General features: G+C 44.3%; 1 protein-coding gene across 2 annotated transcripts in view; it reads left to right on the top strand.

The window, feature by feature from the left end:
• Positions 1-26919, top strand: part of grk4 (G protein-coupled receptor kinase 4) — a 41468-nt gene that overhangs the window by 10626 nt on the left and 3923 nt on the right. The window contains exons 2-15 of one of the 2 annotated variants that reach the window (XM_076727462.1): positions 680-775; positions 6762-6874; positions 7956-8033; positions 8907-9007; positions 14767-14859; positions 15473-15536; positions 15864-16004; positions 20260-20450; positions 21935-21972; positions 22443-22532; positions 22701-22909; positions 24754-24891; positions 25561-25698; positions 26028-26205. In XM_076727462.1, coding sequence (XP_076583577.1) covers positions 680-775; positions 6762-6874; positions 7956-8033; positions 8907-9007; positions 14767-14859; positions 15473-15536; positions 15864-16004; positions 20260-20450; positions 21935-21972; positions 22443-22532; positions 22701-22909; positions 24754-24891; positions 25561-25698; positions 26028-26204 — 1667 coding nt within the window. In that variant the 3' untranslated portion in view covers position 26205. The remainder of the gene's footprint in view (positions 1-679; positions 776-6761; positions 6875-7955; positions 8034-8906; positions 9008-14766; positions 14860-15472; positions 15537-15863; positions 16005-20259; positions 20451-21934; positions 21973-22442; positions 22533-22700; positions 22910-24753; positions 24892-25560; positions 25699-26027; positions 26206-26919) is intronic. The other variant, XM_076727461.1, reaches the window with a different exon arrangement.

Consider the following 26919-nt stretch of genomic DNA (forward strand, 5'->3'; position numbering starts at 1 on the left):
CCCCTGATGAGACCATTTCCCTACACTCTCACTAACACACACACGCACACACATACACACACACACACACACACACACACACACACACACTCCCACTCCTGCTGCTGTTGGAATGAGCATTTCAGTCAAAAATGGAGTGATTCTGGTCCTCTGAAGAGCGCTGTTGTGCCTTGAGGTCGTTCACCCTTCACATCAGGGTCATCTGATCTGCTGAGAGGACTTTTGAATGTGTGTCCGTGTGTGTGTCCGTGTGTTTGTGTGTGTGTGTGTGTGACATAACTGTCGATGTGTAATGTTTAATGTGTCTAATGTTTAAGTGAGCTCCACGGAAAGAGCCCATGTGCGTGTATGGGCGTGTGCGTGCGTGCATGTGCATGTGGCATGATGTGTGTATGCCCCATAATCTTTGAAGCTGTCAACATTCTTCACCACATGCTCTGTCATGATGCATAGAGGCGACTGGTGAGATGAACCAGCTGTCCCTGCCTCTGGTCACTGCAAGGTCAACATGCTTGTGCACACAAGCCACACACCCACACACACACACACACACACACACACACACACACTAGGCTGGAAGTCTTGTTGTGTTGAAAATGCCAGCCGTTGGATGTAGTGGAAGACTCCGAGTGCAGTCAGTGTGTTGATTGATGGGCTGATTTAAATCTCTGTGTCTCAGGTGGAGGAGGGAAGAGGAATGGTCGCAGTAAGAAATGGAAAGAGATGCTAAAACTCCCCCACATCAGCCAGTGTGAGGAGCTACGCCGCACCATCGGTAAGAAACTGGGAGAGTGTGTGCGTGTGCGTGAGAGAGGCAGAAAGATAACGTGCCATGCTGTGTCGTTGGGGTGGGTCTGACTGCGGGAGGAAGTTCGGATTGGACTTCCTTCCTGTTTCTACCCGTCTCCACCCGCAGTTACAGGCAGGGGACAGGAAACACTGTACGTGTGTGTGTGTGTGTGTGTGTGTGTATAAATGTGTGTGTGTTTCTGACTCAGGGAATCCGTTTGCACAGCCGTTTCTTAATCCCAAAGTCTGTCCTAATGTTACATGTGTGTCTCAATGACTGTTTATCTGCTCACGCATCAAACCAAAACGTCTTGGCTCCTGCTCCTTCCTGTTCTTCACATCCAGGTTTGACTTGAAGACAGGGGCAAGATTCTCTCTGTGGCCCAGACATGTGCTCTACTCCTGGGCTTCATATCCCCCCACCCACCCCCCAGCCAGTCCTCTGAATGCCACAGCACTCTGTGTGTGTGTGTGTGTGTGTGTGTGTGTGTGTGTGTGTGTGTGTGTGTGTGTGTGTGTGTGTGTGTGTGTGTGTGTGTGTGTAGGTGCCTGTGTGTGTAATAGTGCGTCACAGCTATCTCTGCCAGAGATTGCAGTGCTACCCTCCCCCACATACTCTCCCTCCCTCTTTTCTGTCTCCATGCGTCCCCCTCCCACTATCTGTATCTCTCTCCCTCCCTCTTTCCACCACTTCAGAGCAACATAAGAGTGGCAGAACAGGACAGTTATGGAGAGAGTGAGTGAAAAACAGAAACAGAGAGAGGGAAGCTTTTACAGCGGGAAGGAGGATCTCTTAAGGACAGGAGAGAGTGAGAGGAACAGCAGGAGGAAAGGAGGGAGGCTGAGGGAAAGAGATGCAGATGAGCATACACTCCCCACCGTGATATCTCCTACCCAGCGTCAGTTTAGTTCCCTGTCCTTTTGTCTTCATATTACAAATCATCCCTCACAGATGTAATTATCATAAACTTGAATGTGTCTGTTGTCAGTGGCGATAGATTACCTGCCTAAAAACAGCACATTAACGCCACTTGAAGTGCGAAGAAGCATCGCGCTTGATGTGTCTTACATATTTATTGCCATTTGAATTATAATGCCAGACGATTCAAAAAATTGGCTGTATGTCTCTGCCTGCATGTGTGTGCGTGCGTGCGTGCCTGTGTGTGTGTGTGTGTGTGTGCGCAGCAGCTGTTGAGGGTTACATACGTCACTATTACATAGACACTATTGCGTAATTTCCCTATCACACCGAGCGCAGGATCAAAATAATCCCTTTTGCTTACTTAAACGCGCAGACACACACAGTGTAGGCATGTACGTGGACACACACACACACACACACGCGCACAGAGATGCACACACATGCCTGGACACAGTGTAGGCACAGCAGATAGAAGGATACAGTATAGCGACTGATAGCAGCGTCTTTGTTGTGTCTTGATAATGTCAGGCATTTGACCTTAGCCTTGACAAGTGTGCGGTACTAGCTGCAAGGAAGCCTAGATTGCATTATGTGGGCTGCAGCCACTTTGTCTGCCAGCCTCAGGCCACTCTCCCTCTCTCTCTTTGTCTTCTGCCTCCCATTATCTTTTTCTCTCTTCTGGTATCCATCCAATACATATAGTACATGTGCGCCTATTGCTTTCGATCACTGCGGCCTCAAAAGCATGTGCGCGTTTGGCTGGCCATTCACTGTCAGGCTAACTCACTCAGTGTGGGTCTAAATTGGAGTTTTAATTAAGTTGTAATTGCAGCTTACTTCACTGGCACAGACAGCTACTAGTCCGGACTAGTTGAAGCTTCACAACTCTCCCGTCATTCTTCCCCGTCCTTTCATTTTCCTGTCCCATTTTCCTCTGACACCTCTCTGACTTGTGCGCTCTCACTCTCTGTCTCTCATCTTACTTTCACAGTTGTTTTCCTTCAGGACACAGGAGAGGGTTCTGTTTCGCAAAGAGGAAATTTTTCATTGGTGCGGTGCTGGCATATGTTTTCGTATTCAAATGATTTAGAGCCTGGAATCGGCTTGAACACAGACACACACTCTCGCACACAAACCCAGAGCCAGGCCAAAGAAACTGCGCTTTCTTCTCAGGTCTTTGCTCACCTGCAAAAGTAAGAGAACATAACAAGATCAATCTGTAAACTTCATCTAATTAATGGGCAAGATAAAGAGAAGGAATGTGCAAAGACGTGTGCTTTAGTATTTTTAATAGAGATCGACACAGTTAACTCACTGAGGCTGCAGAAATTACAAGCATCTCAGGACTAACTAACTAACTAACTGTTTTATTTTTAAAAAATGTACATTTATCTTCAGCTTACTTCTTTTTTCACTCGGTTGACATGAATTGCCTTTGCTGCAGTTGTTGGTCTGACAGAAGTTTGTTTACCGTTAAGTTATGAGAGCCTATGTACCAAAATTATTCATATGTCCCTGGGTGTAGTATAGAGTAAACTCCCCTTTATTTAAATGCCAAGTCCGTTCCTGCCACCACAGTGGACAAAAAAGGCACCTTAACCTATGAAGGGTGGAAGAAACTAGAATTAATGAATCAAAATGGAGGCGATGAAAGTGTGTGAATTGAAAAACAGAGGTGTAAAAATGGATGTGAAATGAAAAATGGAGTGACTTACTTAGAAGTTGATTTGATTGAAATAGTTGTGATGTGACGAAAACAGAGCCAGGTTTCATCATTTTCCCCATCGTCGAAGGAAAGTCCTTAAGGGTGGCAGTAACAAACACTAATTGGAGAAAATCAAAGTAATAAAAATGCTCATGAATTAGGAGCGGAAGTGATGAAATGCATGTGAATTGAGAAATCCATGATTAATCGTCAGTTGATTTGATGAACTTGACTGACATTTGTCTTTGAGACAGCGTTGCTCTGATGATCAGCTGTGCTGTGTTACCGTCTACTGTCCGCCATTCATCATTCAGAATACCCAAATGACGTTTGTCATCCGCAGCGAGCAATTTCTGTTTCTTCCCCGAGAGCCAAAAACTGACCGACTTTTTGGCTCTGAGCTCTCAGGCCTGGAGCCCGTTCAGCCCGACAAAATGCAGCAAAACAGTTGTTTAAATGGAAACGACGGAGCATTGAACACCTTGTTGTGTTAGCACAATGCACTGCCTTAATACGTCAGGGTTTACACGTTGCTGCTAATTGGATAACACCTCTGAGACGCCCACCAAACCAGAGAAAACGTACCTCAAACTAAGCCCGTCGCACGTCTCTCCACACCGTTTCAAGGAAACGTGTCATTCAGCCCACAGAACAGTGCACAAGCGAGCTTTTACTATCAAATCATTTGACAGTTAATCTCTGTTTTTCAGTTCACATGCATTTCATCACTTCCACCACTAATTCCTCAGTGTTTTTATCACTTTGATTTTCTTCAGTCGGTGTGTGTTACTCCCAACCTTGAGGCCGCTTTCCTTCAATGATGGATGGCAATTTTGTTTTGTTTATGATGAATGTAAGGCGGGGAAAGTGATGAAACGTGGGCCTGTTTTCATCATATCACAACTATCATCACTCCATTGTTCATTTCACATCCATTTCTACACCTCTTTTTTTCAACTCACATGCATTTTCACCACCTTTTATCAGTTAATTATTGTTATTTCCACCACTCCTGGAACTAAAATCATAACATGAACTGTTTTGGTTTTCAGTACACCATGATTTACATATATGTATCTCTGGAATTCAGACTCTCTGGGCAAACAGGCCGAAATTCAAAATAATTTAAATTCATTTGTGTGATAAAACATATTAGCATCATTTTATCACACGTGCATCATTTTGGCGTCAGATGTGTTGCTCGATGGGTCACTTACTTAACTGAAAACATTGAAACCCTTTCAGGAGAACTGCACAATAGTTTCTGTGATTCTTATGATGCAAATTGGAGTGTGTCACCTCAAAGAGTGACAGTTGTGCTGTGACTCAGCAGAGGGCGGGATCTGATGGCTTCTGAAGTGGCAGAAAACATGTGAAATTAAAACGAAACCGCCCTGAAACCCTCACAGCAAAACCTGTTCTCGAGCGAGACACTGAAACCTTATCAGGAGGCTGATTGTAATCATCTCCTCGTCTTTAAACCAGTTGCTGTAATGATATGCAGCAGGGGATTACCAGAATTCCCATGGGAAAATATGAACTAAAGTAAAGAACCTGTAATCTCTCGGCTGCCGAAGAGCAAACGCTAACGATTCAGACTGAGGGAGCTGAACTAAGGTCATTTTCTTCGGAACCAGAGTGGAAAAACTGACTTTGTTGAGTTTGGTTTGTTTAGGTTCACACTGCCCATTTGCAAACAAACCAGCTAAACAGAAGTCACGTGCACTCAGAAGCAGCTTTTTTTTATTGAACAGAGTGTTGATAACCTGTCCAGTGACAAAGATACAGGAATTCAACTTATTTGTTTACATGGAAGTACACAAGTGGCCATTGTGGCGCAGTTATTTGATTATACACAACTCAAACGGCATTGTTCTCATCTGACCAGGTGAGTCAGACTATAGGAGTAAACCCTCCGAAGTTCAAATAAACTGCTGCAAACATATTCGCCATGCAGACGCTTTAAAATTGCTTTCATGGACGGGGCGTGAGGGGCTTTTCCAGCTCCGGCTCACAGCTGAACACAGCTGATATGGAAACACCGAATCAGGTCTCCAAAAACTTGGTGATCAAAGATAAAAGGCGCTGTGTGAAGGCAAGTGCAACAGCGCAGCGGCATTAAAGATCTCTGCGAGGTTTTCTCAAAGAAGCTTTTGTTCTTCAGCTTTAAAACACAGCGGTCACAGAGTGAAAAGGAAAGCAGTATAAATATCATAGCTCTACACTCCGCCGCCTGCTCGCCAAAGAGATAACTTTGTTTTTGCGGTCCGCGTAGAAGTGGTGAGTTTGAATGAGAAGCCCTGAGCTGCAGAGCAGAGGGAATGCTGTGTAATAAACAGTGCAGCTGGGAGGGCCATTGTGAAGATCTGATTTACTGTTCGAGGTTGTCCTGTAGCTGTCACCACTCAGAAATGCTCATCCCGTGCATCCCTCCTCCTCCTCCTCCTCTACTCACAAGCGTGCATGCGTATGTGAATGTGTGTGGCCTATTTTTGTTTGTATGTTTATTGTGTGTGTGTGTGTGTGTGTGTCCGAACTGTCAGCGAGTGATGGAAAACGTCCTGGGTCCTCTTCCTCATTTGGTGCCAGAGGAAATATGACTCAAATGGACACCATTAGTCCTAATGGGTTGGGGCCAGCTGCACAGGAGACACAGACACACACAGAAAACAAACAACCATGCAGCAGTAACAGACACAGACGTGCAGCGCGTTGTGTTTTTAGCATGTTGTAGCTGCTAATTTTGCCGTAGCTAGCCTTTATTCCACTTGTGTTAGCTTTGTTAGCTATGGTTGGTTTTCATCAGGCGTTCTGGAAAGCTGAAAATGTGTTCCTGGAGCTTTCTGTATGTACTTGAAGTAAGGTGGAGTTACAGAGTTGAGCCCTTTGTCTGTTTCGCAATGATAAAACATTTATTTTAGCATTCAACACCTCCAGCTATGGGGAAAGCTAAAGACTATGCTGCTGTTATATGCTAAGCAGGACAAGTCTTGCTTTTTTTTTGGTTGTCTAAAGCAACAAGTTCTCCAAATGTACTGTTCTGTACAGTAGTAGGTATTTATTTAGCTTGGAACAAGGACAGAAAGACCATCATAGAAAATAGTCTGACAGAAGTCGAGCAGAGGCCCGAATGCTTCAAACCACACAGTATTCACATAAAAAGGCAACAGTTAGAGAAAAGTCAGAAACATAAAGATAAATTTTCCTGTTATTAGTTTTTTCGTGATTTCTTACTTCCAGTATGCACCCTGTGACTGCCTGTCACACTTGAATCCACTGTTCCTGTGTATTTTTCTGGCACAATGACGTCTCTGCATCTGTCTCCCTCTGTCCTCGTCCCCTCAGAGAGGGACTACACCAGTCTATGTGAGAAGCAGCCCATTGGTCGGCTGTTGTTCCGTCAGTACTGTGACACCAGGCCAGAGCTGAAGCGCTGCATCGAATTTATGGATGCTGTGGTAAGACTCTGATCGTTACTCTGCTTATTCTCTGACTTTCTTCTAGCTAACCTTCCCTCACACGTTCTTCTCAGTCCCTGCGTCTCTGTCTGTCTCTCTCATCTGATCCGTCTGTCTGTGATTTCTCATGAGACTGGTCTGAATTGGGCCCCGCAGAGCAAGGAGTCGGAGAGGAAAGTCAGCGCTCGGTCCTCTGCCTGCTCTTGGCACTAGCGTTGGGTGGTGGGTGGGGTGGGTGTAGGGGGTGATTAGCGACTTAGGCAGGCTGTCAGAGCAGACCCCTCCCCTTCCTCCATGCACTCCTCCATGAGGTCAAGCCCACGTCAGAGGCAGGTCCCCTGGGTGAGACAGGCAAACACAGGCCCGAGCTTGTGTCTAGGCCCCTGGAGGTATGTGAGAAAGGAAAACAGGGGGATCATGCTTGTTTAATAAGAACGTACATTAGTCTTTTTCAAGGTAGGCAGACAGGAGCGTAGACATACACTGACTGACGAGAATACAAGACACGAACCAAGCAGCGTTTTAGTGCTTAACGTGCTGCTAGCCCCACTGAAGACGTCATGCCTTGGCCGTGATGTGTGGTCGCACGGCTCGGTCCCATTCCTTTCCACTGAGCTTGTTTTCAAACAAAACAACGGCTCGAAACAGTCGAGCTGCAGACCTTCTCCCTGCCTACAGCCATATTTGACCAAAAACACAATCTGTGTTGGTGCGATGGGGTGAAAACGGAGGCCTGGTAGGTGACAGATGTAACAGGCGAAGCGTGAAGACGAACATGGTTGCCAGTTTGCTGCCTCGACTAAGATGAGATGTTTTGTCATCAGCAGCACTTCTGTATTTGTCTGCCTTCCCAAACTCTTTTCTATTTTAATATCTTCCTCACTCTTGTTCCTCATTAACCCCTCTACCCTTCTCTCTCTCTCTCTGTCTCCCTCTCTCTCACCCCCGTCCCAACCTCCCCCTCTGCTTTCTGGTGCCCGTCTCTCTGTCTGTCCTTATTTGGACAGACATTAAAGATGGCTGAATGAGTATGGCTTCCTACGTTGCTGCGTTTGTTCACACTTCTGTTCCGCTCTGACAGGCCATGTACCAGCTAGCTCCTGATGAGAAGAGGAGGGACTGTGGACTGAATGTTTTAGACACATACTTTAATAATGGGGTAAGATGCACACACGCTTACTTCATAACCAACCTGCTCAATGCGGACATAAGAAATTACTGTGACAGTGTATCTCAAGTCTTCCAGTTGCTCATCTCACTGGATTTTATGATTTTATTGCATTAGAGCTGTAATTTTGAGATGTTTATTTTTGATCTCTGCATGGTTTTATTGCTTTATTAATAGTGTTATCAGTATGTTTACATTTATTTGACACATATTTGCCAATGATGCATCATGTTTGATATGTGCTGGACTAAATCAACTTTGGACTTTATCCAAAGTGTAAATCCACAGGTGTGTAGTAACCATTTAGTATTGGTAAACTGTGCATTACCAGCACCTCTGCAGTGTCTACACCTCCGTTTGTGTTCTCTTGGTTTGGAAATTAGCATTACCGGTCAACACTAACTGAGCTCCATTTCTCGTAAAATTACACAGACGCACACATAGAAATAGAAATGGGCTGCCCTATAGTGCGAGTGTGAGGCAATTAATTGGGTAGCTGTAGGCGCATGCATATCACACTCTCTTGTGGTTTTCCTTTGTTTTGTTCACACCACAACCACACCACAACCTTTATTTTTAAGCTTTTTCGTACTTTGGCTCTCAAAAGAGTTTACAGAGGTCTCCCCACCTGAAATGAACTGGACCAAACTGACAAATGAACCAAAGTTTGTTTTGAACGGGACCCAGCAGCTGAGGTGTGACCACAGCCTTGATGTCATGCTGCACTAGCCGGACCGTGCAGACTGATAATGTTTTTCCTAGCCTTGACAGTCTGCAGCCATGTTACACTATCATCTCACTTTGATCTGTCCTTCTCCGTCTGTCCACCTGCCTTGCCCTGCCTTTCTCTCTGCAACCGTCAAGTCGGCAGCCCATCTGCCGGACATACCCCAGGATGTGGTCGCTGGGTGTCGGGAGAGGCTGGAGCAGAGTCCGTGTAAGGAGCTCTTCAATGACTGCACCAAGTAAGTCTGCCTCATCGGCTCCTTTTTATACCCTGTGTGACTATGATCTGATCTGCAGCTCTAAGTTGTGATCAGACAGTTAATGAAATGACTTTGTGTGTTTGGTTTTATTTTTGATTGAGTCTGACCGTGGCACCAATACAATCCTGTTCCTTCAGCAAGCGCGCGACTGCGTGTGTGTTTGTAGACTGTGTGGACCAGTGCACCCTGTCACTAGTGATGATGAGGCAGCTGGCACCTGGCATGCAGTATTAGACACACACACACACACACACACACACACAGACTTACAAACATGTGCACAGTAGAGGCGAATGAAAAAGAGCAGTGGGCAGAGAGAGCATCCGGATGGCTGGCATGAAAACAACAGCCACCTCAGTGTTCCCCGCATACACACACACACACACACACACACACACACACACACACACACACACACACACACTCACTCTCTCTCTCTCTCTCTCTCTCTCTCTCTCTCGCTCACACACAAACACAGATTTACTAACACACACATATACACTTACACACACTCTTGCAGGTGTTTCTGCTTCCTGCTCTGAGAGCCAGAAGAAGCAAACAGACCGGGGATTATTACCCCGAATGTACTTCTCATTGCGCACACACACACACACACACACACACACATTCAGGCACCTCAATGTAACTCACTATTAGCCCCAGTAATTTAACTCTGTCACAGTCGGTTGCTGTTGCCCAGGACGTCAGCTGAATGGAATATTGTGTCAACTCATGATGAGTTGTCACATTCACCTTGGTAATGATAAATGTAGAAATTACTGTGTGTACGTTGGCACATTATGCTTTATTTTCTTTATTTCCTGTCACAATTTGGCTCACCGCTGATGTGTTTATGTTGATTAATTACAGTAGGAGCTGCGGTGAAAGATTGCTGATGTCTGAACTGTACTGGGTGCTGATTGGTTGGCTGAAGTTCTGGTTAGATACCATTGGTTGTTTTAGCATTTCGTTAAGCGGTTAGAGTTTAATTATTGGAAATTCAGACAGTTTCTTCAGAATTGACTTGAGATTGAGATTCTTAACGTTGACAGCACAACATTGCAGAAGTACTTTTCATACACAAGTGTGAACTGAATTTTTTAAAATTTTTCTGGATTGGGTAAATAATCTGGCAGTGCTTTGGCAGCAGATTACTGGCGAATGACATGTGACCCAGGTCCCGGGACATACAGCACATTTTATTGAATTAGTTTGCCGGGCACAGTGTACAAACCAGCCCTCATCAAATCAGCAGACTTCAAGAAAATAGACCCATGTCTCCTCAGTCCGCGCAAGAGCTGAGTTGCTGTGAACTACCGACTTTCAGCCACACAGGCAGACAGATTTGGGTTGGAACGCTGCGACCAGCCTGTGATTCACTTGAGCTTCCCCCGGGGGAATACCGGAATCTGCTAGAAGGAGCTCAGGAGAAGTGGGAAACATGGTTGGGAAAACAGTCAGTGTTCTCAGCCTGTGCTCCTGTTTTGGCCAAACAGATGAAGAGAGCTTTTTAAGAGCTGTTGGATTTCTAAAATCAATAACCTATATGGATCAGAAGCTCGCCATGCTGACCGCCACGGACAGATTCACTGTTGGCGATTCTGTTTTATGCTAATGCTAATGGTTTATCCAAATTATCTCAACCGATGCAGGAATGTGGCTGTGACATCAGTCTGTTAATCATGTCTGTAGCTCATTTATCTATTTGTTGTCATTATTGTGTGTGCTGGTAAGGTTTGCCTGTGAATTTGGAGGCAGTGCAGAAACATAGTAAGACCCTGGAAGAGGGAGTTTGAACAGGGCAAGGTGTTGGCTGATATGTAACTGAAGCTGGAAAACATCAGTGATTGAAGTTAAGATGAACATAACACACACACACACACACACACACACACACACACACACACACACATACATACACACACACACACACACCTGTCGTCTGTCTTTGACGTCTTAGGTCACGGTCTGCTGGCCTTGTTTCCTTCCCTTCTGCGTCTCTATTTTAACACCTCTGAGTAGCCAAAAGGGCACCGGGGAGGGCAGAGAAACGATGTGAGAAAGGGAGACGCCACAGTGTTATAATGCTGAAGTTCCACGCTTTGTGCCGTGGGAAGCACAGCATCCGCTTCATTCAGACTCCTAAACCGGATTGAACACGGAGCGAGCCGGCAGAAAGCGTGTCATCAGGGGTTTGAAAATCCACGGAGAGTAATGAGAGCAGAGCAAAAGGGAGAAATTGGGAAAAGTGAGGAGAAATGGAAAAAAAGTGTTAAGGCGAGCGGGGCTAAACAGCAGAGTGTACAAACACAGAGCAACACAGGCACGTGTTTGTGTCTGAGCAGCAGCAGCACTTCAGATGTTTTTGAATGGAATTCCTGTTCAGCTTCGATCATCACTCCTTCCACTATCATTATTATTTATATTCCGTTGTGGAATTTTTATTTTCTTTAATTTTCTTATTCCAATATGTAATTCTGACCCAGGGCTTATTCGGGCTTTTTTCTCAGTGAGAAACACTGTAGGAAAGCATGGTGCTGCACGTGGAAACGTGACTTTTGGCAGGGCCGCACACCCACTAGCAGAAATTTATTAGCTCACTCATGGATTTTCTTCTGCTGCAGTGGAACATACTGTTATGTCATACCAAGAGTAAAGCGTGGCCTGCAGCGCATGTGTGTCGTGGTGTTTCGTGTATCGCTGGTCTTGACAAAGGTCCGCTTGCTGATTTTTCTCCGCTTCTCTTTTCCTCTCACTCTCCCCTCATGTAACAAAAGCCATATTGTAGCTGTGTTTATTTCTACTCCCAGTGGTGTCTGTCTGAGGCTCAACTCCAAGCCAGGCACTGCTTGGCTCCTGCCTTTCTGGAGCCCCTTTCTTAAAGTGTCCAGCACCAGTTTTGTCTTGTGAGGCTGAGAGAAGCCAGTGGACCTGATACATGAACACGGGCGAGAGTCTGAGCTGAGAAACCTCGGTCACTCAAGCCTTGCTGATACTGAAAAACATTTGCTGTCCATAAAACTGTATTGAAAACATGGTATTGTATCCACGGTGGTTACAGGACCGCATCCTCAGGGGATTTTAGTAAGTTTTAATGCTCATACCTTTAGTTCAAACCCCAGTGAGCTCAGGAAGAGCAGAAAAAAGGCTGATAAAATATTTAGACACTGTACCTCCTCTGCGAAGCGTAGATGGGACATTCATGAACTGGGTCCCATGATGACATAATTCAGTTTTCTTTTACACAGCAGAGGGTGCTCCCCTTGTGGAAACTCTCTACTCTCGAGCCTTTCGCCAAGAACAGCCACCCCAGGGCTGCTGGTAACCACAGGCAGCTTTCCTCATCCTCCTCAGTGATGAAGTAATTTTAAAATATGGTCAAGGAAAATTTCTCCTTGCCAATGTCAGTCATGTGTTGTAGGCTGGCGGAGGAGCTTTTGATCACACTGGTCAACAGGAGAGAAAGTGGTGCTGGTGTAACGGAGACTTCCACGGGCTCGTGGTTGATGATGATGCACACTGTTGTGATGGACGGTCCTTTTTTTTTTTTTTTCCCTTAGATATTATTGATTTCAGATGTCAAAGCTTTTTTCATGTAGAGTTATATAATCAAGGCATACATACAATATGCAAAATGAATACACTTTCATTTTAAATTCGATGTTGCGTTTGTCCGACATGTTACTGGTGTTTTACATCAGTTCATACATTATATGACTTAACGCCTTCTTAAACAAGTTGAATTGGATTTTTTGTCACCCATATGGCAAATATCCATAGGGACGTGTGAGAGGAGTACAAATACAGACATGTAAAACAGGTTAAGCTTTTCTGTCACGCTTGTCTCAAAGTAATTAAGGAGTACAAGTACTCGCCTCTGGCCTTTGGCTCAGTCTCTGCTGCTGCTTAAAGCTGATATATGGACTAACTCCTGCTTTCCTCAGCTTCGTGAAGTTGGCTGTGAGAAGTGGGAGACGCTCTTTGTTTGTCAGTCATGATCCTGCTGTTAATGATTTGGATAACAGGTTTTTGTCTTAAGCCGGATATAGAAACACATCGGAAGCTTGTATTGTCAACGTGTTTTCTTGTCCTTATATAATATTTGTTATGCTAGTGGACTTGATCATTTGTGGTGGATATGTGCCATCAAGACTGACCAGAACAAAATGTCTAAAATGTTTTTAGACAAGTTTTTTTAGTTAAAATTCCATTTACAGTTTCCTATGCTTAAGGCTATAACTAAGTAAAAGCTTAAAGGTTCCCCATGGATGTTTCTTCTAAACAAATAAGTTATGTTTACAGTTGATGTTTGTAGTTAAATATAAGTGTGTCCCACATTGTGTGTATTCTGTATCACATGTTGAATTGCATTTCCTTCCTCATAAAACATTTGCAAAGCAGACTTGTTGTGAATCTTGTTTCCCTGGAAGTGGTCATTGTTGGTGTGCTGCTACGATGTTCACACATTACAGCTGCCATCTGATCAATGTAATCATATGAAACTGATGGCAGGGTGTGAAGTGTGCGCGCAGGATACTTGTAAAAACGTTGCTCCATAGTGCCACTAGTGGTCAAAAACCTCCACAGGGTACCTTCAATTAAAAGGACTAAACCAAAATTTGAAACTGTCAGTAAATGTAAGCTGCAAATGTTTTTTTGGCCTTTTGTTTTTACAAGCTGGTAAATGGTTTCTGAGGTCTTCGTAGATCATATCAGTAACAATAAATGACACATTTTTGTGTTGTTGTTTTTCATAGTGACTTGTATTTCTCTTCATTAATGTCGGCTGTGGTGTAGTAATCTCAAAGTTTTCCTGTGGCATGTGGCGTCATTCCCCATTTAAATATGTTATCCACCGACAGTGCTGACAGCAAGGACAGTAGACTTTTAAAGACACTAATAACCACAACATTTTTGCTAACCTGTGTTATTTTTTGCCGCAGCTCTTGAAGTAAGCCTTTCTCAGTACAGTTCAAGTCATATCTGGTTCATACCAGTTAAACAGGACATTTTGTTGAAGGCAAACAACATCTGTAGTCAAAGCAGTGAAAAAGGACAGTGTGAGGCGAGGCTGGCGGGGTCACGTCAAAGACTCCTGTTCTTACAGCTCTGAGTGGAGTGGCTGTTGGCGTATGGTCCAGAGACGATGAGGCTGTGACCTTAAACGACCCTTCAGCCGTTCAACTTCCAGCCGGACTTTTACAAAGTGTTTAGGTTTGTTTGTGCATCTGTCTGACTGTATGACGTAATCACAGATTCGGACAGATTCACACCCACATGCACGTGTGAGGTGAGATTGGATGTTCCGCTCACCCTCCTTCTCAGTAAAAAAATGTTTTCCCCCAAATCCCCTGTTTCCTGCATGAGTCGAGTGGAATGTCTCTGTTCAAAGGCATTTTTCATTTTTCACGGCAATGAATCGGCACCAAGTTTTTTTTTTTTCTCCAGTCTTTCCACTGAGAACGGATTTGAACCACAACACAGCCGGCAGTGCCTAAACACGCAGGCAAACACGCGGACATACACGAACATGCACACATATGTGATTGAGGGGCCGGTCAGATAAAGACTGTGTGTGTTCGCAGTCACTGGAAAGGTGAAAAGGCGTCCTCCAGCTGTCTTTTCATCTGTCTGGAAATCTTTCACGTGCTTGTTTATGTTTTTCCTGGTGACATGTTCATCTTTATTACCTTGTTATTAAATGCTCGTCAACCCTCGTTCTCCCTCCCTCCCCACAGAATAGTTCGTGATTATCTGAGTGGGGCTCCATTTTCCTCCTACCATGAGTCCATGTACTTCTCTCGCTTCCTGCAGTGGAAATGGTTGGAGAGGTGGGTAGTCACTGCAGATTACACGCTTGGTGAAGCAGACATGCAAACTGTTCTTTTGTCTTACATAAAAATGACACCTGTGGTGTGACGGCCATTCGATATTCTCTGTTCAGGGTTGCATCAGTCATTGCACTGCTTTATTTGCTAAGGACAGCAAATCTGTCATGGAAAGATACAGTCAGACTTTGTTTTTAATGCTCATTGTCTGCAGAGGAAAAGAATAGAAAATATGTTATTGATGAATAGAATAAAAAGACTGATAATATTCTTGTGTAAATAAGTAGCAGAAGAGATGCTTACAACAAACAAAAAAAGGCACAAATGCACAAATGTTCCAGTGTACAGTAGTGGCAGAGAAGGTGCACTGAAACACAAAGGTGGTGCTGCCAATCAGTGTTTCTGTGAGAGGAGTAAATAATTGATGACGCTTTGCATAATGGCTGGGTAACCGAAGCAGGGTGGAAAGAGCAGTCATCAGGGTGGATTAATAATATATTAGAGCATTACTCTGTCTGCAGCGTCACATGGTCTGAGAGAATGGCATAAGCTTCAGTTATTTTATGTCTCTTTTTGTCTCTGTCTCTCTGTCTCCTTCTTCTTTCCATCCCTGCAGGCAACCAGTAACCAAAAATACCTTCAGACATTATAGAGTACTAGGAAAAGGTGGATTTGGCGAGGTGAGTGTCACTGCAATCCAGGAGTAAAGTAGAAATAAGTGACGGTGTTCTGTGGTTATTAAAGTTTGTATGGTGGACACTGAGCCAGCGTCGTGTTCCCTCGCACAGCACGTTTGGAAAGGACGTGTTAATGTTAATGATCGAAGCTGCTACAAGTAGCCTTTAACAGTTAGTTAATGCTGCCCTGTTTATGTCCCCACTCCAGTGATGATGGGTGGAGAAATCTGTGGTGTGACACATTAACTTCCATTAGTTGTACTTTTAAAGTGTGTGTGTTTTTTTTATGTGCGTGTGTGTGATAATGTTTCCTCGGTGCTTGTTTTCCAGGTTTGTGCCTGCCAAGTACGTGCCACCGGTAAGATGTACGCCTGTAAAAAGCTGGAAAAGAAACGAGTGAAGAAAAGAAAAGGTGAAGCAATGGCACTAAACGAAAAACGCATTTTAGAAAAAGTTAACAGTAGTTTTGTAGTAAGTACTACCTTTTTCTTATTCAACCTTTCAACAGAAATGTACCTGTTTGTGTGTGTGTGTGTGTGTGTGTGTGTGTGTGTGTGTGTGTGTGTCTGTGTCTGTGTGTGTGTCTGTGTCTGTGTGTGTGTGTGTGTGTGTGTGTGTCAGTGTGTTGCGTGTGTTCCGTGTGCGAGAGCATTGTTTGTTGTGGCTGCAGGATCCTGCAAAAGAAATTGAATATTGTGTTTGCGAAGGCTGATGATCAGCTGTTAAAGACAGCGCTGTGACTCAAGTTCTGTTTGTTTAATGACGTCCATGCCAGGTGGACACGCTTGTGAGTCGCAGTGGAAAGAAATGTGATGGCATAAAACCACAAAAAGGGGGGGGGGGGGGGGGGATAAGCCACGTGACATTATTGACCAGTTGCAGGTGACGGCATACTGCAGGGCAGTTTGTAAGGATGTGCACACGTTTTGACTCAGGCTAGCTCGCGTGCACATTCTGCTGATAAATCCATGCAAACATGCCAAATTTGATTTCATTTGGAGCATACTGTCAGCCTGAAATCATTCGTGAATGTGTCCTGATGTATGATTGAAATTTGTTTTGCTGCCGTACAATATTTTAATGACATTGTTATATGTTCTTGATGTTCTTGACTCAAATGTACAGATTGCATATTGTAGTAAATGTGTGTACTTCTCGACAGGTGTGTGTCATAGATTATGAGGAACGATAACAGACACACCACACACGTGCCGCTGTGCCTGCTTGGGTCACACACTTTGTGCTGTAACCTGATTATGATGATGGTTGATTCCTTTTAAAATAGAGTCACAGTTGATCTGGATTAAAAAGACCTTAAAACTTGACTTGGGTTTATTTGAGGCAAATCATTTGATTAGACATGATTTAGGCTAAAATGTCAGTCAAGTCAGAGCAGTAATGTGAGGGAAGTGTCAGATTTCAGAGACAGGTCTGAGGAAGCTCTGATCAGGAAACGAACTATTAGCTAGAAAACAATATGACAATGATTTCCAAATAACTTCATTAAAGCGTCACAGGCTCCGTCATGAGGAAGTGATATACAAGCTGCTCTTCCTGGTCGTCACACCAAACTAACAAATTACAAAAACCCTCAGTAGTATCAGTAAACTACTTTTTGATGCTTTTGGCTAGAACGCCACAAAATCCAGAAAGGGTCAGAGGGGCTGCAGGTACTGTCTTTGCTTGAGCTCATTGTCTCTTGCAAAACCAAACATAATAAACTTTGCTGCACAGTTTAAGTTTCATAATAAAGCAACAGCATGCAGAAGAAAGTAGTGCAGTGTCCTGCTGCTCGCAGCATGTGTGCCAGCCAAAAAAAAAAAATCATTACTCTGCCACCGTACCGCCATGCCTCAAGCTCTTAATGGTGGCGTTGCTCTTGGCTGGTTTTCCTATGGAGGATTTTCATAAATTGAGCCATAGTCATGAGTAAGCGGTGGTTTTTGGCTGGTGCTGTAACGCCAAGCTTGAACGCTTTTTAGGGAGTCACCTAGCTTTTCATTTCTTCCATGCTGTCCCGAAGCACTGAAGGGCAGAAATTTGCAGTTGACAGTCCATTAACATGTAAGATGATACATTGTAGGAACAGTTCAAGGCCTTAAAGGGAGATATCAGTAATGTCCATACAGCTCATAAATGAAATATAAGAGAGATGTGACAAGAATGACCTTCAGTGTGTAACTTATTTCCATTTCATCTCTATGATGAAAGTGCCTGAAAATCACCTGAAATCCGGAAGATTGACTTTCTTAGCAATTAGCAAGAGCACGCTTTAAGATGTGAACTGGCTGTGACACGGCGTACATGTTCTTGTGTGTCTGTTTTTTTTGTTTTTTTTTAAATTCTGCTATCAACGCTCTCCGTGTGTGAAAATGCTTGAATTCTAATCCTGCTTGACTACGCTTGTTGACATCAGGAGTCAAGCGCAGCTGGAAAACTGGTGATGCGTGCTTCTCTTTCCATTTCGTCCAACTGTACGCAGGAAAGCGTCTCAGGTGCTCCGGCAGGAAAAGAAAACTTAGCTTTGGCTCAGTGTCGTGCTCCTCGAAAAAAAATGATTGTTCCAAAGACAAGAAAATTACAGCGAGCTCTCGTTTAACATTCTTGGAACGTGGCGAGGAGCGGCTGGAGGGATAAGCATGTTAATTTCTGGTCTGCGGGTCTGTGTGCAATGTGGACTTTGTTATATGTGTACATGCTGTAGAACATGGTGTTCTGCTGTCTGACTGTACAGGGCTGTGATATTGATCTGGAGTACAGTAAGCTGGACTGTAGGAGCGCAGCCTCAGAGCTCCTCCATGTTCTCCATCTGAAGCTAATGCTTGTGTTTGAGTTGTACTACGTGTTGGATTAGTCGCTTTCTGATGCAGCGTGAGCTATGTTGCGCGTCCTTGTTTTAAATGAGTCATGGCAGAAGCATGTGTATGGGCATGCATGCAAGCGCACACACACACACACACACACACAGGCTAGAGTGGGCTTGTTACAGAACCTCAGACTTGCAGCTCTTGTCACCTGGGATTGGCACATGATTGTGTGTGCGTGCGTGTGTGCGCACGTGTGCGTGTGTGTGTGTGTGTTCGTTCTCTGTGCTGCAGGCAGAACTGATGACTCTTCATGTGCCTCTCTACCTACGAGAGAGGCTCTGTTGCCTAGCAACACTGACCAAACAGCAGTAGCAAGGAGAAGAGTCAAGTACTCTCTCAAACCCCTCATTCCTCTCTCTCTCGCTATTGTTCTTTACCTTTTTTTGATCAGTGCATCATACTATTAGTCAATGCTTACTGCCAGCTTACTGTATGTTTAACCATTAACACATCACATTCTGTGTGTGTGTGTGTGTGTGTGTGTGTGTGTGTGTGTGTGTGTGTGTGTGTGTGTGTGTGTGAGACAGAGGGCAGGGTGACCCTGTTCTGAAGTCTCCCGCAGGTGAAAGCTCAGGCGAGGCTCCTCGCTCTGATGCACATTATCGTTTGAAATGTTGTGAATACAATAGAACAGTTAAGGGACTGAAACAAACACAAGTCAGGCCTGTTGTTCAGTGTTGTGTTAATACAAATCTCCCAAAATGTAAGATTTTGCAATATTAATTGTGGGATCATAGAATTACTCAAATTGTGATTTAAAACCGATTTTAACATTTGATCAAAGAACAAGTGGACAGCAGTTTTCACTAGCTGTCCTGTCCGTTACCTGAGAAGATTAAGCTCCAGAGGGAGGCAAAGCGGATGTTGTGATGTCGTGATTCACTTCCTTTGAGGGTAAAGTCATTTCCAGTAAGCCGATTGCCTTTGGTTTTCTTCATTTCTGTGACTTAAAGGCATTAGCATAGATGTTGGGCATTAGTGGCGCTGTGATTGCGCAATTGAAATACTTGGAGCTTCTTTCGTGATTGGGCCATTTTTTTGGACATCCTTGTGAGGGACATTATGAGAGACATTGTTTTGTGCTGCCAAGTTCAATAGTTTTGTCCATTGCTCATGAATAACCATAAGTTTTGGAAGCATGCATAAGACTGTTTGCCTTGGCTTGTAGTACATATTTGTGTGTTTGTTTAGGTACAGCATGTACGTGTGTGTGTGTGTGTGTGTGTGTGTGTGTGTGTGTGTGTGTGTGTGTGTTTGCATGTTGTTCACTTGGCCCATAAGGTTTTTTTCCCATCCCCTCTCGTGGTCCATCTCTGACTACATAGTTCAGAGCAGATGGGATTCCTCCTGATGGCAGCAACATCCTGCTTGTACACAACGGCACATGCACACACACTATACCCTGCGTGTCACTGACCCACAGGGGGTAGAGGGAGGGGGAGGGGAGGGAGCGGGAGGGCTGGTGGGAATGAAGGGAGAAAAGAGAGATAGATGGTGGGATTCAAGGGAAAGGACGTGAAGCAATGGAGAAAGCAGCGAAGGGGAAGCTTCTGGTTTTCCATGTCTGTGATATATCACTCTTTGTTTCTCTTTGTATACAGTCCTGACATTCCATCTGGGATAATGGACGATTATTTGTGGGCATTAAACAAACCAAGTGAAACAATCCTGTTCCTCTAGCCGCCCTGTCTCTTACCACTGCTCTTCCCTCTTCCTCCTCCTGCTCCTCACCCCGCTCTTTCTCTCTCTCTCTCTCTCTCTCTCTCTCTCTCTTCATGCCTTCCTCCACACCAACTCCTTGACTCCTTGGTCCCTCACCTCCCTCGTTACCACTTCCCCAAATTTGCCTCCCCCTCCAGGTTAGTCTGGCATATGCCTATGAAACCAAGGATGCCCTGTGCCTGGTGTTGACCATAATGAATGGCGGTGACTTAAAGTTCCACATCTACAACATGGGAAACTCGGGCTTTGACGAGCAGAGGGCCATCTTCTACGCTGCTGAGATCTGCTGTGGCCTGGAGGACCTGCACCGTGAGAGGATAGTCTACAGGTTAGGTCACATGGGGTCAGACAGGGCAGGTTGAGATGGGGAATAATCATAGTAATTCTGTTTAGATGATTAGAGGATACTGTAGGCAGGCCATCCTGACTGTCTCAAAAATATGGCCCGTGTTGTCATTACATATTAGGACAGCGTTAAGTGTAGACTCTTAGGAGTATTTTGTGGTCTCTGAGGATGGTTGTTATGAGGTTTACAGGCCCAGGACCACATTATATAAGCTTGTTGTTGTACAAAAGAATTTGTCTGCAACTGGCTGAAGGTCCTTTAAAGGGACACTCCACTGACTTTTGCATGACGTTCAGTTTATTTATTCTGAGAAGCACTACCAGTAAAACCAGCTGTGTGATGTCATTTGTGGCTCAGAAGGGAGCTTTGTAAATTAACCCTGATGATGTCATAGTGATGTCATCAAGGTTATCTCACATTAGGTTTGGGACAAGCCTGCGTTACACACTAGGGGTGTGGAGTTTGAAAGAAGTGGAGTTTTTAACAGGCAGTGGGGGACTAATGAAAGGAACTATCCAGCTGCATCATGGGAAATCTGATATTTTGGAGCTAAAAGTCAGGATATCCCTCTGGTCCTTTAGTTTTGACTATTTGTTTTTTAATCTGTCTCTTGCAAATCCCCTGATTTTGTGGAAGTGGAATAATCCTTTAACCCAAGGACAACTGACAGAGCTCACCAATGCCAGAGGCCCAAAACAAACCATAAACTAACTGCATGTCTGGCTGTTTGTCAGCTCTGGTGTTTCCATCAGAGTGTTTGCAGTCGTGTAAGATTGAGACGAGTGCAAATAGAAAGTTCTGGATGATGAATTGTTGTTGGATTAATGGTATGCTGATTTCACTGAGGTGGCATGCACCTGTCACACTCAGTGGAGCCTCAGAGTAATGCTAACATAAACACTGATGTTCTTAGAAGACACACACAGCCACATACGCATGGCCCATGTGGTCATATAAACACTCAGTGTTCCTCGATCTCTGAGTGTGTAAGGGCAAACTCCAGATTAGAGCTTGGCATTGGTTAGAAGACTATTCCCAGGTTTCAAACTTTATAGCTGTTATGATAATTAAAGAGATAAGACAAGGATTTCGCTTGAAAGGAGGTTGAAATAAATTAGATAACAACCTGATATATTAATTAAAGATGACTCATAAAAGACCTTAATATATAGTAACACATAAACAAAGCGGGAATATAGCTCATTGTTATATCACGCATGATAACGAATACAGCAAATAAAGATGTGTGTGCAGATAAGGTGTGTATTAATCCACAGGAAAGATTGTAAGAGCTCAAGAACAGAAATCACATGGGCAGTAAAAGACAATGAAATGTCAACAAATGACAGGTTAATAAAGGATGCAAATATTTATCCAGAACGTTATTGTGTCTTGTACTCAAATGTTCAATTTTTATACAAGCGTCATTTCAACAGAATGACCCCCTATTTTGTTTTTTCTTGCAGGGATTTGAAACCAGAAAACATCCTTCTGGATGATCGTGGTATGTTCAGTTTTAGATTATTTTATACTTTCTTGTTCACTTTAGCGCAGAGGGAGCTAATATGTGAGCAGCAGTTTACCACAGCTCTTTTGATGTGACCCTGAACCTTACAAGGTACAAGACAAACAAGCCGTCTGTAACTGGTCCACTTTGTCATGTGCAGGTACATTATCTCCATGTCTTTCTCAGGCTGAAAAATCATCTCTTCAACTTCTTCACATCACAGGCTTTCCTCTGAGTCATACTCCCGTAACATCTATTCTCTGTAACATAGTCGTATCTTGAAATAGAGGAGTCTTTTCTTATTCTCTGTCTGTCAGAGTACTATGGCTTTGACTTTTGCACCCATTAGTATTGTGGATGGATATCACAGAAATTAAATGTATTTCTCTGTTAAATGTGTGCATTTTCATTAAAATGTGTATGTTCTGTAGGTCTCATTGGGTAATTCATGTGTGGTTCTTGTTTAGGACACATCCGAATTTCAGACCTGGGTCTTGCTGTTCAAATCCCTGAAGGAGAGACGATACGAGGGAGAGTGGGCACTGTTGGATACATGGGTAAGAACTTATGTAACCCTCTTCTACCTTCTTTTGTTAGTCAAACCTTTTATCCTTATTTGCTGAAACAACTGCAACCGTTACTTTACCGTCTCTGTGGAAATTTTCTCTTTCTGCCCCTCCTTATGAACTTCCATTAACCATATCTTCCTCATCTCCCTCCCGCAGCTCCTGAGGTGATCCAGAACGAGAGCTACACCGTCAGCCCGGACTGGTGGGGGCTGGGCTGCCTGATCTTTGAGATGATACAGGGCCAGTCGCCCTTTCGCAAACGCAAGGAGCGGGTCAAGCGGGAGGAGGTGGACAGACGGGTGCGCGAGGACCAGGAGGAGTACTCTGATAAGTTCTCAGAGGAGGCCAAGGACATCTGCAGACAGGTGAGAGTGAGGAGATGGAGGGTGACAGATGGCTGTAGGATTAGGAAAAGGTGTCGAGGAGGAGAAAAAGGGGACAAAGGGAGGAGAGCACAGTAACAAGGTTCGTTGAGGTTAGTGGCAAATGAGGACATGGATGCATGAGGCTGAAGGGGTGGTTGAATGGGAGGCCTATGCAGAAAAAAACAGTTTCTTGAACTACAATTTCAAGATTGGATGATAAGATTGTACATATATCATGATAAAAGTCCCATCCTTTTTTTTTTTTTTTTTTTGTATATCCAAGAGTCCAGGGCTGGGAGGAATTAATCCCAGCATGCATTCTGTGGGAGGCAGTCCAAGATAAATCATACTGCAGTGCATATTTCTTTGTATCAGCACATGCAAGCTGATAGGCAGCATTTTTATTTATTTGGAGTCACATTTCTTGTGATCTGGTTAATGCAATGCAATGCAGTAATGACTTTTTAGCTCCTCTTGGTCTCCAACTTCTCCTGATCTGGCTGTAAAGCTGCTAAATGCTGCACTGTGTTCACCAGCCAGTGGCTAACATTGGCCATGTGTCGTTAGGTGTTGGACAGGTACCATACAATTTGTTTATCAGAGGCTTTTTTTTTCTTCTAAAAATAGCTGCCTGTTGTTCCCGCTGATGAGAGCAATGAGAGTGAAACCAAACAGTAAATTTTTGGGCTGTGAAACCAAAACAATGATCTGAAAGACACTAAATTATTATGGGGGAGAACTGCAGAGTTGACTGATAATTTTGTAAACTCATTACTAAGAGCAACATGTTGATAAAAACACATTGATTAGTGTGATTTTAAGGAGATCAGTTAGCTATCGGGGCTTGAAGTATTCCCATCTATGTTTCACCTCCTGTCTTCCACCGTCTCGCTTTTCCATGCTCCAACAGGGAGCCACTGAGCTGCTTTGCCTCTGAGCAGGACGGGATGGGGGACGTTTATTTGTGTGACGCGGTGGAACATTCTGACCCGAGGTTCGGCAGAGTCAAAGACTCCCTGGGGAGTGGAGGAGTGGTGGGGGGAATAGGGAGAAAGAGAGGTTTCAGCAAGACATGAGAGGAAGATAATAAGGAAGGGGAGAGAAAGAGGAAGGGGGGGAAACAGTCTCTGCCATGCCGGAGAGATGGCTATTACCACAGCCCAAAATAGACAAGTGATCTGAGTTGTCAAGAGCAGAAACTGAGAGTCTGCTTTGAACCCTGGTGTAAATTTGGCAAGAGTTGCGCAAAGACAAGAGAAACAAAGATAACCAAAGTGAGAGTGGGAGATTGAGAAGCCATTGCTTTGTTGATTGTGAAAGCCACCAGCTTATGGGTGAGGACAGGGCCAGTGAGAGTGTCAACTGGTAGCCAAACCACTAAACAACACTCGTCCAGTTCAGAAGGCTGCTGTACTGTAGGTGGTGTGGTGGTAATATTATCCAGAAGCTCTCACAGAGACATGCAATGGCGCTCTAACTCTATCCACGGTGGTGCTGCATTAACCCCTGAATGTATGGATTTGTGTTGGTCTTTATTAGATTACAAGGGGTCAGATATAGAAAGTCAAGAGGATCAAGTGAAACTATGTCCATATGTGTGCTTTGTCGACATTGGACCAGAGGGATTAGTCACATGTCTGTAAGGAGTTACCCAGCGTCACAGGAGCCTCCTTCCTGTCTTTGAGTGTTTGAGTCATGATCAAGAGCTGGGCTTCAACACAAATTTGGTTCACAAGAAATTTGAAATACATTAAGGTAAAACTGATGTGCCAAAGCCATTTGGGCTAACACACTCGATGTTTGAATCTCTCCTGCCTCTTCCTCTTCCTCCTGCTGCATACCAGCTTCTTGCCAAGGACCCCAAGGAACGACTCGGCTGCCAGGGTCGGGGGGCTATAGAGGTCAAGCAGCACCCCATCTTCAGAAACATCAACTTCAAACGTCTGGAGGCCAACATGCTGGACCCTCCCTTCAGCCCTGATGTAAGTGCAGCACACGCACATGCACATGTAAACTTACCCGCTCACAAGTCTGCACAGGACAGGCTCAACTCACAGCTTGTAGCCTGAAACCTCGGTGAGCGACAAATCAGCATACAGGAAATACCATTGTCACCAGTAAACAAACACTTCCAGTACAAGCTAGTTATCATGGTAGCTGGTGGGGGTGGTGAGAAGCAGGCATGTGATTTCAAGTGTTGTTCCCGAACTGGTCGGCCGAATGGAAAACATGCTTTCTTGTGAATATATGTAACTGTGGAGTGTAACACAGACTGCGACCTCGACCTGATGAATCTAAGATTTTAGTTTGTGCAGCACTCGTAGATTTAGCGCTCACAGAAGCTGTTCGAATCATTCCGTTTTCAGTGTCGTAAATAGCTTGAGTGAGGGAGAGTGACTGACCCAAGAGGTTAGATCAATAGTTGCAAGTAGATAGTGTTATCTGCATTTCTATTTTGGCTTATTCAGGGCAGTAGGGCCTCGCTGAGCAGAATAGAGTCCTGAGGCATGTGAAGATTTCCATGTCATTTAAATAACAGCCTGATAGGAAGTATTTCAGGTTTTTCTATTCACCCTTTGGCCCAAAATAAATAGACTTTTCACAGTTGTGTCTCCTCTCTGTCTTTCTCCCTCTCTCGGTCTCGCTCTCAGCCTCGGGCCGTGTATTGTAAAGACGTCCTGGACATCGAGCAGTTCTCCACAGTCAAAGGCGTGAACCTTGACCCCACAGACGATGACTTCTACCACAAGTTTGTCACAGGCAGTGTCTCCATCCCGTGGCAGAACGAGGTACTGCAGACTGAGCCCACTGAGATGATGTCATCCTTCAGTCCTGCAACAGACAGATACAATGCAGTACAGCACTGGTGACAGAGGAACACATGTGTTCATAAAGAATACGCTGCTTTATGAGTGGTGTAGAGGCATGAACCCATATAAATGCTTTTAGATGTCAATATGACATTGTCTGTGAATGCATCAAGTGTTTGAAACAAGATGTTCATTTACAGATGGACACTGGAAAAGCTACCTTTAGAGAGGGATGTGTTATAAATAAGACACCCAAGAACCTCGAACCAGTTAGCAGGATAAATAACTGGGCCTCTTGTCCTTTGTAGATGATTGAGATGGAGTGCTTCAAAGAAATCAATGTCTACGAGACTGACGGGACGCTGTGCTCGGACCTGGACGTGAACCGGCCTAATCCTCCACCAAAGAGAGGCTTCTTCTACCGCCTTTTCAGAAGAGAGGCAAGTGCTAGTGCTCCGCCAACTGTCCGAGGGGGTGGGGGCTAAGGTACTTCCTCTCTTCCTTCTTTCCTTCCTTCGCTTTTTTTCCCCCCTCCAGGCCTTGTCCAAACTCAACATATGAAAACTTCACCTCTGTGAAATGTGCTCTTTCCAGTTATGTCATTGCGAGTTTAAGTTGGTTAGAATAAGGCCTCTCTTTCTCCTTCTCTCAGGGCTTGAAAAAGCCAATCCATTGTTAATCCCTTTGCATATTCTTTTCTGTGTTTGTTGCTGTGCTGCTTTTTCTCAGGAGGTCTAACATGGGGAATCTTTTCTTGAGAGAAGCTGCGAAGATGTAGGGAGGTATCACAAAATGTTTGTCGATGGTTTAAAAAAAACAAAAACAAAAAAAAGTCTCTCACGTCTCTTATTGGTTGCAGGAGCTGCTTATTTCCACTATCTTTCACCTCTCCTTTATTATAGAGACCTTTCATTTTGGTCTGTACTTGTCTGTAGTTTCCCTGAATTGAAGGGCGTAACTGCCACTGCAGGCAGGGTGGACATGTCCCACTCCTGTCCCACACTTTGATATTTTCAGTTTGGCTTTCTTATTGAAATCACTTTGATCTGTTACTGGCAAAATGCAGATAAACAAGGAGTTGATTAAAAAAAAATCATCTGAGTCACCTTCTTAATTATTACCATTTGCTCACAGCAATAAGCTTTGCAGGCAACAGTGAGTGCGCTTTGTCGTTTTTACCCCGAGTTTTGCCTCTAAGGC

Source organism: Chaetodon auriga, chromosome 4 (genome assembly GCF_051107435.1).
Source record: "Chaetodon auriga isolate fChaAug3 chromosome 4, fChaAug3.hap1, whole genome shotgun sequence".
NCBI classification, from domain to species: Eukaryota; Metazoa; Chordata; class Actinopteri; order Chaetodontiformes; family Chaetodontidae; genus Chaetodon; species Chaetodon auriga.